Below are 12,025 nucleotides of genomic sequence, written 5' to 3'. Positions count from 1 at the left end.
TAAACCAGACAGAGGGCGCTAGCTAGCGTGAGGAGGCTAGCCTAGCCAGTAAACCAGACAGAGGGCGCTAGCTAGCGTGGGGAGGCTAGCCTAGCCAGTAAACCAGACAGAGGGCGCTAGCTAGCGTGGGGAGGCTAGCCTAGCCAGTAAACCAGACAGAGGGCGCTAGCTAGCGTGGGGAGGCTAGCCTAGCCAGTAAACCAGACAGAGGGCGCTAGCTAGCGTGGGGAGGCTAGCCTAGCCAGTAAACCAGACAGAGGAGTGACTAATTGGTCCTGTTGAGGAGAAACTGCAGAGTTAAGATTAGATTAGCTACAGTCTCATCCAAGGTCTAAGGTCATCTGCTTTTGGACTAAAGAGCAGGAACCCAGATTTCATCAAAGAAATTGGAAATACAGACATTGTCATCCTACAAGAAACATGGTATAGAGGAGACGGACCCACTGGTTGCCCTCTATGTTACAGAGAGCTGGTAGTCCCATCCACCAAACTACCAGGTGTGAAACAGGGAAGAGACTCAGGGGGTAAGCTAATTTGGTATAGAGCAGACATAACCCACTCTATTAAATTAATCCAAACATTAAATTTTACATTTGGTTAGAAACAAATCTGGAAATAATTTCAACAGAGAAAAATGTCCTCGTATCCCCCCACTAGAATCCCCATACTTTAATGAAGACAGCTTCTCCATCCTAGAGGGGGAGATCAATAATTTCTAGACCCAGGAAGTAGTAGTCTGTGGCGACCTAAACGCCAGAACTGGACAAGAACCTGACACCCTCAGCACACAGGGGGACAAACACCTACCTGGACGTGACAGCATTCCCATGGAAGGAAAGTAGTGTAGAAACCCACCAGAAAACAAAAAAACTACTAATTCAAAAAGAGCTAATTCAATACCTTTTAAACAACTTCCAGGACAAAACAGTTCACTGCAATAGTGAAGGTGTAAACTTGGCAGTAGAAAACCTAAATATTTTATTTGACCTCTCAGCTTCCCTATCAAATCTAAAAATTTCAACCAGAAACATAAGAAAATGTACAACAATGGCAAACTGTTTGATGAAGAATGCAAAAACCTAAGAAAGGAATTGAGGAACCTATCCAACCAAAAACACAGAGAACCCAAGAAAACCTGAGCCTACACCCTCACAAGCTTACAGAACGGGACTGCCGAGAGCTGAAGCGCGTATCACTTCATGAAATGGGTTTCCATGGCCGAGCAGACGCACACAAGCCTAAGATCACCATGGACAATGCCAAGCGTCGGCTGGAGTGGTGTAAAGCTCGCCGCCATTGGACTCTGGAGCAGTGGAAACGCGTTGTCTGGAGTGCTGAATCACGCTTCACCATCTGGCAGTCCGACGGACAAATCTGGGTTAGGCGGATGCCAGGAGAACGCTACCTGCCCATAATGCATTGTGCCAACTATACAATTTTGTGGAGGAAGAATAATGGTCTGGGGCTGTTTTTCATGGTTCAGGCACCTTAGTTCCAGTGAAGGGAAATATTTATTTATTTATTTAGTACTTTTACCCCTTTTTCTCCCCAATTTCGTGATATCCAATTGGTAGTTACAGACTTGTGCCATCGCTGCAACTCCCCTACAGACTCAGGAGAGGCGAAAGTCGAGAGCCATGCGTCCTCCGAAAGACGACCCTGCCAAGCCGCACTGCTTGCTTAACCCAGAAACAAAGCAAATAGTCACAATCATGTCGGAGGAAACACTGTCCAGCTGGCGACCGAAGTCGCGATGGGACAAGGAAATCCCGGCCGGCCAAACCATCCCCTAACCCGGACGACGCTGGGCCAATTGTGCGCCGCCTCATGGGTCTCCCGGTCACGGCCGGCTGTGACACAGCCTGGGATCGAACCCGGGTCTGTGCCTTAGACCGCTGCGCCACTCGGGAGGTGGAACGTAAATGAAATGCTAAAATATACAGACCACAAATTCCAATTGGCTATACTTAAACTCTAACATCATCCTCAGCTCTGGCATCTTCCCCAATACTTGGAACCAAGGACTGATCACCCCAATCCACAAAAGTGGAGACAAATTCTACCCCAATAACTACCGTGGGATATGCATCAACAGCAACCTTGGGAAAATCCTTTGCATTTAATATTGGCAATAAACACAAAGATTTCTTTCCACAGGGCCGTGGGGTGCGACAGGGATGCAGCTTGAGCCCCACCCTCTTCTACATATATACAGTATATATCAATGAATGGGCACTAGAACAGTCCGCAGCATCCGGCCTCACCCTACTGAACTCAGAAATCAAATATCTACAGTTAACCTCAGTAAGAAAAAAATAATGACGTTCCAAAAAGGTCCAGTAGCCAAGACAACAAATACAAATTCTATGTAGACATTGTTGCCCTAGAGCACACAAACAATTACACCTACCTCGGTAGGTACAGTCGAAGTTGGAAGTTTACATACACCTTAGCCAAATACATTTCAACTTACACAATTCCTGACACTTAATCCTAGTAAAAACTCACTCAATATTAGAAAGGTGTTCTTCAATGAATTGGTGAGGGCACTAGAACAGTCTGCAGCACCCGGCTTCACCCTACTAGAATCTGAAGTCAAATGTTTACTGTTGACAGATGATCTGGTACTTCTGTCCCCAACCAAGGAGGGCCTACAGCAGCACCTAGATCTTCTGCAAAGATTCTGTCAGACCTGGGCCCTGACAGTGAATCTCAATAAGACAAAAATAATGGTCCAGACGCCAGGACCATAAATACAAATTCCACCTAGACATTGTTGCCCTAGAGCACACAAAAAACTATACCTACCTTGGCCTAAATATCAGCGGCACAGGTAACTTCCACAAAACTGTGAACGATCCGCGAGACGAGGCAAGAAGGGCCTTCTATGCCATCAAAAGGAACATAACATTTGACATCCCAATTAGCATCTGCCTAAAAATACTTGCTTAAGTTATAGAATCCATTGCCCTTTATGGTTGTGAAGTCTGGGGTCCACTCACCAGCCAAGAACTCACCAAATTGAGACTCTACATACAGAATACTGCAAAAACATCCTCCATGTACAACGTAAAACACCAAATAATGCATGCAGAGCAGAATTAGGACTATTCCCGCTAATTATCAAAATCCAGAAAAGAGCAATTCAATTCTACAACCACCTAAAAATAAGTGATCATCAAACCTTCAATAACAAAGCCATCACCTACAGAGAGACTAACCGAGAGAAGAGTCCCCTAAACAAGCTGGTCCTGGGGCTCTGTTCACAAACACAAACAGACCCCACAGAGCCCCAGGACAGCAACACAATTAGACCCAACCAAATCATGAGAAAACAAAAAGATAATTACTTGACACATTGGAAAGAATTAACCAAAAAAACTGAGCAACCTAGAATGATATTTGGCCCTAAACAGAGAGCACACAGTGGCAGAATACCTGACCACTGTGACTGACCCAAACTTAAGGAAAGCTTTGACTATGTACAGACTCAGTGAGCATAGCCTTGCTATTGAGAGAGGCCGCCGTAGGCAGACCTGGCTCTCAAGAGAAGACAGGCTATGTGCACACTGCCCACAAAGTGAGGTGGAACCTGAGCTGCACTTCCTAACCTCCTGCCAAATATTAGAGACACATATTTCCCTCATTACACAGACCCACAAAGAATTTGAAAACAAATCCAATTTGGATAAACTCCCTTATCTACTGGGTGAAATACCACAGTGTGCCACCACAGCAGTAAGATGTGTGACCTGTTGCCACAAGAAAAGGGCAACCAGTGGAGCACAAACATTGTAAATACCTTCTACAGTATTATTTATCTGTTTATTTACTTTCCCTTTCATACTTCAACTACTTGCACATTGTTACAACACTGTACATAGCCACTAATATAACATTTGAAATGTTTATATTCTTTTAAAACTTTTGTGAGTGTAATGTTTCCTGTTAATTTCTGATTGTTTATTTCACTTTTATTTACTATCTACTTCACTTGCTTTGGGAATGTTAACATATGTTTTCCATCCCAATAAAGCCCTTTGAATTGAATTGAGTGAGTGAGAGAGAGAGAGCGAGCGCGAGCGACTGAGAAAAAAGAGAGAGAAAGCACTTTGTACACCACATTAAATCTGTGATTCCCTCTGACGCTAATTTAAGCCAGATTTGATTTGTGGTTGTTGTCGGTCACTGTGATAGGCCTTGTCAGTCAGTCAGTCTGATTGGTCCTCACAGGTGATTGACAGGCGTGAAGCAGGAAGCGGGTGGCCCATCATCATCCCCGCAAAATGAGCAGTGTGTGTGTGTGTGCGTTGTGAAGAGCTGAGGGTTCAAGAGGAAGACGGCTCAGGATGTGTGTGTGGAGGGTTCTGTGCGCGACTGAAAATGTCCGGGCCTTAACACACAACTTCCTGTCCAACAAGCTATACATTACTTAGAATGACGCACAGAAAAGACTACGTATGACATTACCTCATTATCACGTGTCAAGTTAAGAACAGCACAGGCAGGGTTGGGACAGACATATAGTGTGGTCCTCTGTAGCTCAGCTGGTAGAGCACGGCGCTTGTAACGCCAGGGTAGTGGGTTCGATCCCCGGGACCACCCCATACGTAAAAATGTATGCGCACATGACTAAGTCGCTTTGGATAAAAGCGTCTGCTAAAATGGCATATTATTATTATTATTATTATTACATATTCAGCATAGTAAACTACACGGTTTGGAAATATAGCAGAGTGAGGAATGACCTGTCATTCTCACACACCTCCCCCTGGGCTTCAGTATAGTTCTACAAGAACAGTTCACTCACCATTAAAACGTGTTTTGTTCATTTGTGTTAGCAGGAGCGGGCTCTGGGTGTACTTGTCATTCCTGTCAGGAAACCACTTCCGCTTAATCTCTCTACAGTTTACACTGGGGGGGGGGGGGAAGAAGCGCGGCTTAATCTCTCTACAGTTTACACTGGGGGGGGAGGAAGTAGCGCGGCTTAATCTCTCTACAGTTTACACTGGGGGGAGGAAGTAGCGCGGCTTAATCTCTCTACAGTTTACACTGGGGGGAGGAAGTAGCACGGCTTAATCTCTACAGTTTACACTGGGGGGAGGAAGTAGCGCGGCTTAATCTCTCTACAGTTTACACTGGGGGGGGAGGAAGTAGCACGGCTTAATCTCTACAGTTTACACTGGGGGGAGGAAGTAGCGCGGCTTAATCTCTCTACAGTTTACACTGGGGGGAGGAAGTAGCGTGGCTTAATCTCTACAGTTTACACTGGGGGGAGGAAGTAGCACGGCTTAATCTCTACAGTTTACACTGGGGGGAGGAAGTAGCGCGGCTTAATCTCTCTACAGTTTACACTGGGGGGAGGAAGTAGCACGGCTTAATCTCTACAGTTTACACTGGGGGGAGGAAGTAGCGCGGCTTAATCTCTCTACAGTTTACACTGGGGGGAGGAAGTAGCGCGGCTTAATCTCTCTACAGTTTACACTGGGGGGGGAGGAAGTAGCACGGCTTAATCTCTCTACAGTTTACACTGGGGGGGAGGAAGTAGCACGGCTTAATCTCTCTACAGTTTACACTGGGGGGAGGAAGTAGCACGGCTTAATCTCTCTACAGTTTACACTGGGGGGAGGAAGTAGCGCGGCTTAATCTCTACAGTTTACACTGGGGGGAGGAGGTAGCGTGGCTTAATCTCTACAGTTTACACTGGGGGGGAGGAAGTAGCACGGCTTAATCTCTCTACAGTTTACACTGGGGGGGGGAGGAAGTAGCACGGGGACATATAAGAGTGTCACATGCCTGACTGCACAGTGACACATCAGACGGATGGCGTCACGCTCTTTGTCTTCCCCTGTTGGTGCTGATTAGTCTCTACGGATGAGGGAGACAGGCACTGCACACAAACAATATTCATCCACACCCATACACACTCTTACCTGTGTCGTGACGTGACTTGCATTATGTGATGACTGTTATTTATCAAATCATTTCACTATGTTTAATTGTCACTCGATTAAATTCATAATGTAACAACTCACTCAATAGGAATTTGGGGCACCACGGAAGAAGTTGTTTAACAAGTTACCATCTCCAGAATTAAATTCTTAGTATTTAAATATATATGTTATATATCGATACATGTCACTTATTAAATCATTACCTCAGTCTCATTCTGAACGTTGCTTACTCCTTGATATCTGCAAGAACCCTAACCTTATTGATGAATCAGCAATACATAAATTGGCTTAATTATTTATTTACTAACTAACTAAATAATAACACAGAATACACACACACACACACACACACAGTATAGGTTATTGATTACTAACGTAATACAATGAAAACAGGTCCCTAGTTGACTGGACTAACAATAGCATGACTGTTTGGTTAGGGGAAGGAGGGGTCAATAGAAAGACAGTGAAAGGGGGAGACAAAGAGATTCAACTTATCGTTGTTCAGTTTGGAAACCACCGCTCATAAAGATAAGAAATGCAATGCACGTTTACACATAGCTGTCCTTGAGCGTCGTCTCTCTGTTGAACCACTTTCTCAAAAAAGGGGTTTGAGTGTTTCATCCCACTTCGGTGAGACTCGGCTCGTTTTCGAATGGAGTGTTGGTTAGAATAGATACTTCAGATGTACCAACGGTTGTCTGAGATGGGGATTGTCCTTCCCAACTCGTGTCTTTAGTGAAGGTTCTAGACTGCTACTTTACACGTACAGCTGCAGACTGATATGATGAGGTCTAGTGCGTGGTCTTCTTCTCGTGTAGACATTGAGAGTTTCAGAGTTTCCTCACCATTTCAAAACGTGCAGACTAACGGGGAACTAACGTCTCCCGTTTCCTGGGGTCTGTAGAGTGTCAACCATTTGTGACGTGAGATCGCGCGTCACGTCGGCTGGTCTCTCTCTCTCATTCAAAGTTCTAACCATTCTAAAAAAACGTGCAGTCGCTACTCTCACGTTTTCTGGAATAAAATGTAAATTTCGTTCCCAAGGCTTTTATCCTTCGGTAAAAAGCGGCGTTCCGTTACGCCACCCCAATGTTTGTGCTCACTTGGGCGTGGTTACTGACTGGCAAATGTTTCTATGAAAAACAATTCTCATTTAGAAGGCTAAAATCACATTGCTATCCTCACAAACATATTCTCATACTTAATCATATATTTTGTACAACATTTAGATGCAAACCTGATAACTGAAATGTGTACACTTTCAGAGAATCAGTTATTTAGTAATACCATCCTTAATGACATCACAAAAAAAGAAACAATATGACATGATTATTCTTTAGATCCCCACCGACCATTCCAAACATTTGGATCTCAACAACACTGTTCCAATGTCCAATCTTTTGATGTTAGAGTTTTTAGGCGGGCCACATTCTCTGTAACAAAGGAGTTTATATCCCAATACTGCAGGGCAGAGAGGGAAAGTTATAAACTATTTATGACCGGGAGTTAAGATGTAAAACCGGCCCAACTCCCCCTTCTCCTCTCTTGTGGGAGAGCGGGGGGGGGGGGGGGGGGGGGTCTGGCTATCTCAGCCATTTGCCAAGCTGATCTGGCACCTTTGATCCTCACCAAGGAGAGAGTCATGACACCTGGGACATCTATTCATCTCTTACCTGGGACATCTATTAATCTCTTGTAGACGTTCAAGAAGGAACCTTCCGCTTCTTTACTTCTTTTGCTCAAGGCATCGATCTGAGAGGAGGAGAGGAGAGGAGAGGAGAGGAGAAAAGAAGAGAGGCAGAGAGGAACAATTCAATGAAAACAGAGAGACAGACAGACACTGCTATGTTTTGCTGTGTTCTATGTGTACCTGTCTATGATGCTGATCTCTGCTCTCGTCATTCTACACACACCATGTTCTGTTCAGCTGTTCCTCTGATGAATTAAGCCTTTCTGCTGCTAACCATTTCTGTCTGGCACTGCCGGGTAAAACTCTACCACACTGACATCAGTTAACACAGCCACACAGCTGGCTTAAGATTTATAGACACAGAAGAAGTTCATTCAGGGCTCGCGCAGGGCGATACATTGGATCCATTTCTTAATGCAGAAATGTAGCCATTAATGTAAGAACCATGACACGAATGTCATCAGTGATATTACTAAAATGGGTGGCATTAGAAAGGATCCTTCATTACTGAAATGGGTGACATTAGAAAGGATCCATCATTACTGAAATGGGTGGCATTAGAAAGGATCCATAATTACTGAAATGGGTGGCATTAGAAAGGATCCTTCATTACTGAAATGGGTGGCATTAGAAAGGATCCTTCATTACTGAAATGGGTGGCATTAGAAAGGATCCATCATTACTGAAATGGGTGGAATTAGAAAGGATCCATCAGTGACAAGACATGCATTAGCTGGTGGCTTATGCTACAACGCACGAACACCCCGCGCACGCGCCACACACACCTTCTCTCACACATGGTCCCTGTACTAACACAAGCCCAATTAAGTCTATAAGCCCCACCCCTCCCCCACACATATATACCAAGCCCCACCCATCCCCAACACATATACCAAGCACCACCCCTCCCCCACACAAATACCAAGCCCCACCCCTCCCCAACACATATACCAAGCCCCACCCCTCCCCCACACATATACCAAGCCCCACCCCTCCCCAACACATACACCAAGCCCCACCCCTCCCCAACACATATACCAAGCCCCACCCCTCCCCAACACATATACCAAGCCCCACCCCTCCCCAACACATACACCAAGCCCCACCCCTCCCCAACACATACACCAAGCCCCATCCCTCCCCAACACATATACCAAGCCCCACCTCAACACATACACTACCAGTCAAAATTATGGACACACCTACTCATTCAAGGGTTTTTCTTTATTTTTAAAAATGTTTTAAATTGTAGAATAATAGTGAAGACATCAAAACTATGAAATAACACATATGGAATATATAACCAAGTGTTAAACAAATCAAAATATATTCTATATTTGAGATTCTTCAAATAGCCACCCTTTGCCTTGATGACAGCTTTGCACACTCTTGGCATTCTCTCAGATAGCTTCATGAGGTAGTCACCTGGAATACATTTCAATTAACAGGTGTGCCTTAAAAGTTAATTTGTGGAATTTATTTCCATCTTAATGCGTTTGAGGCAATCAGTTGTGTTGTGACAAGGTAGGAGTGGTATACAGAAGATAGCCCTATTTGGTAAAAGACCAAGTCCATATTATGGCAAGAACAGCTCAAATTAGCAAAGAGAAACGACAGTCCATCATTACTTTAAAACGTGAAGGTCAGTCAATCCGGAAAATGTCAAGAACTTTGAAAGTTTCTTCAAGTGCAGTCTCAAAAACCATCAAGCGCTATGATGAAACTGGCTCTCATGAGGACCGCCACAGGAATGGAAGACCCAGAGTTACCACTGCTGCAGAGGATAAGTTCATTAGAGTTACCAACCTCAGAAATTGCAGCCCAAATAAATGCTTCACAGAGTTCAAGTAACAGACACATCTCAACATCAACTGTTCAGAGGGGACCGTGTGAATCAGGCCTTCATGGTCGAATTGCTGCAAAGAAACCACTACTAAAGGACACCAATAAGAAGAAGAGACCTGCATGGGCCAAGAAACACGAGCAATGGACATTAGACCGGTGGAAATCTGTCCTTTGGTCTGGAGTCCAAATTGGAGAATTGGAGAAACCGGCGTGTCTTTGAGACGTGGTGTGGGTGAACGGATGATCTCCACATGTGTAGTTCCCACCGTTAAGCATGGAGGAGGAGGTGTTATGGTGTGGGGGTGCTTTGCTGGTGACACTGTCTGTGATTTATTTAGAATTCAAGGCACACTTAACCAGCATGACTACCACAGCATTCTGCAGCGATACGCCATCCCATCTGGTTTGGGCTTAGTGGGACTATCATTTGTTATTCAACAGGACAATGACCCAACACACCTCCAGGCTGTGTAAGGGCTATTTTACCAAGAAGGAGAGTGATGGAGTGCTGCATCAGATGACCTGGCCTCCACAATCCCCCGACCTCAACCCAATTGAGATGGTTTGGAATGAGTCGGATGGCAGAGTGAAGGAAAAGCAGCCAACAAGTGCTCAGCATATGTGGGAACTCCTTCAAGACTGTTGGAAAAGCATTCCAGGTGAAGCTGGTTGAGAGAATGCCAAGAGTGTGCAAAGCTGTCTTCAAGGCAAAGGGTGGCTATTTAAAGAATCTCAAATATAAAATATATTTTGATTTCATTTTGTCTCCCTCTCTAGATAACACTGTCCCTCTCTCCGTAACACTGTCCCTCTCTCCGTAACACTGTCCCTCTCTCCGTAACACTGTCCCTCTCTCCGTAACACTGTCCCTCTCTCCGTAACACTGTCTCTCTCTCCGTAACACTGTCCCTCTCTCCGTAACACTGTCCCTCTCTCCGTAACACTGTCCCTCTCTCCGTAACACTGCCTCTCTCTCTCCGCATAACACCGCCTCTCTCTCTCCGCATAACAGTCTCTCTCTCTGCATAATACTGTCTCTCTCGCCGCATAACAGTCTCTCTCTCGCCGCATAACAGTCTCTCTCTCTCCGCATAACACCGTGTCTCTCCGCATAACACTGTCTCTCTCCATAACACTGTCTCTCTCCATAACACTGTCTCTCTCCATAACACTGTCTCTCTCCATAACACTGTCTCTCTCCATAACACTGTCTCTCTCCATAACACTGTCTCTCTCCATAACACTGTCTCTCTCCATAACACTGTCTCTTTAAGTGGGCAGCGTACTGCTTCTCCTCCAAGCCCTCAGAACCTTTGAGAAATAAAAAATACGAAAATTATACTATAAAGTCCTCAGATTATCAGCCAAGTGGCTGCTAGGAGTGATTCCTTGCCACTAAACAGGGTAATACAGCCTCTCTGCTCCCATGGGAACAAAATAAAGCTTCCCACATGGTTTTTATACAGCTGCTTTTGGTTGCCGCAAAACATCTGGCCCTGAGTGGGCTGATGCCGTCTCCCTCCCCAACACCCATCTGGCCCTGAGTGGGCTGATGCCGTCTCCCTCCCCAACACACATCTGGCCCTGAGTGGGCTGATCCCATCTCCCTCCCCAACACCCACACGGAGAGATGGGAGCTGGCCCTGAGTAGGTTGATGCCGTCTCCCTCCCAAACACCCATCTGGCCCTGAGTGGGCTGATGCCGTCTCCCTCCCCAACACCCACACAGAGAGATGGGAGCTGAGTGTCTTTAGGGTTGGTCTGACTACCTGCTGCTGCCCTAGCCTTGAATACAGGTCTGACTACCTGCTGCTGCCCTAGCCTTAAATACAGGTCTGACTACCTGCTGCTGCCCTAGCCTTAAATACAGGTCTGACTACCTGCTGCTGCCCTAGCCTTAAATACAGGTCTGACTACCTGCTGCTGCCCTAGCCTTAAATACAGGTCTGACTACCTGCTGCTGCCCTAGCCTTAAATACAGGTCTGACTACCTGCTGCTGCCCTAGCCTTAAATACAGGTCTGACTACCTGCTGCTGCCCTAGCCTTAAATACAGGTCTGACTACCTGCTGCTGCCCTAGCCTTAAATACAGGTCTGACTACCTGCTGCTGCCCTAGCCTTAAATACAGGTCTGAGTATCTACTGCTGCCCTAGCCTTAAATACAGGTCTGACTACCTGCTGCTGCCCTAGCCTTAAATACAGGTCTGACTACCTGCTGCTGCCCTAGCCTTGAATACAGGTCTGACTACCTGCTGCTGCCCTAGCCTTAAATACAGGTCTGACTACCTGCTGCTGCCCTAGCCTTAAATACAGGTCTGACTACCTGCTGCTGCCCTAGCCTTAAATACAGGTCTGACTACCTGCTGCTGCCCTAGCCTTAAATACAGGTCTGACTACCTGCTGCTGCCCTAGCCTTAAATACAGGTCTGACTACCTGCTGCTGCCCTAGCCTTGAATACAGGTCTGAGTATCTACTGCTGCCCTAGCCTTAAATACAGGTCTGACTACCTGCTGCTGCCCTAGCCTTAAATACAG

The 12,025-nt window shown here is 45.8% G+C and overlaps 1 protein-coding gene across 1 annotated transcript in view; it reads right to left on the bottom strand.

The window, feature by feature from the left end:
* LOC311125685 (protein CASP-like) overlaps window positions 1–7,706 on the bottom strand; it is a gene marked incomplete at both ends in the record, with an annotated part of 26,035 nt that extends 18,329 nt beyond the window's left edge. Inside the window, one exon of the mRNA XM_084199718.1 lies at window positions 7,628–7,706. Within this exon, the coding sequence (XP_084055844.1) occupies window positions 7,628–7,706 (79 nt within the window). The remainder of the gene's footprint in view (window positions 1–7,627) is intronic.
* Between the last annotated feature and the right edge of the window lie 4,319 nt (window positions 7,707–12,025).

Source organism: Coregonus lavaretus (genome assembly GCF_964263955.1).
Source record: "Coregonus lavaretus genome assembly, contig: HAP1_SCAFFOLD_5647, whole genome shotgun sequence".
Taxonomy (NCBI): domain Eukaryota; kingdom Metazoa; phylum Chordata; class Actinopteri; order Salmoniformes; family Salmonidae; genus Coregonus; species Coregonus lavaretus.
Note: the sequence above shows the minus strand (reverse complement) of the source record. Positions and strands in the feature narration are given on the sequence as shown.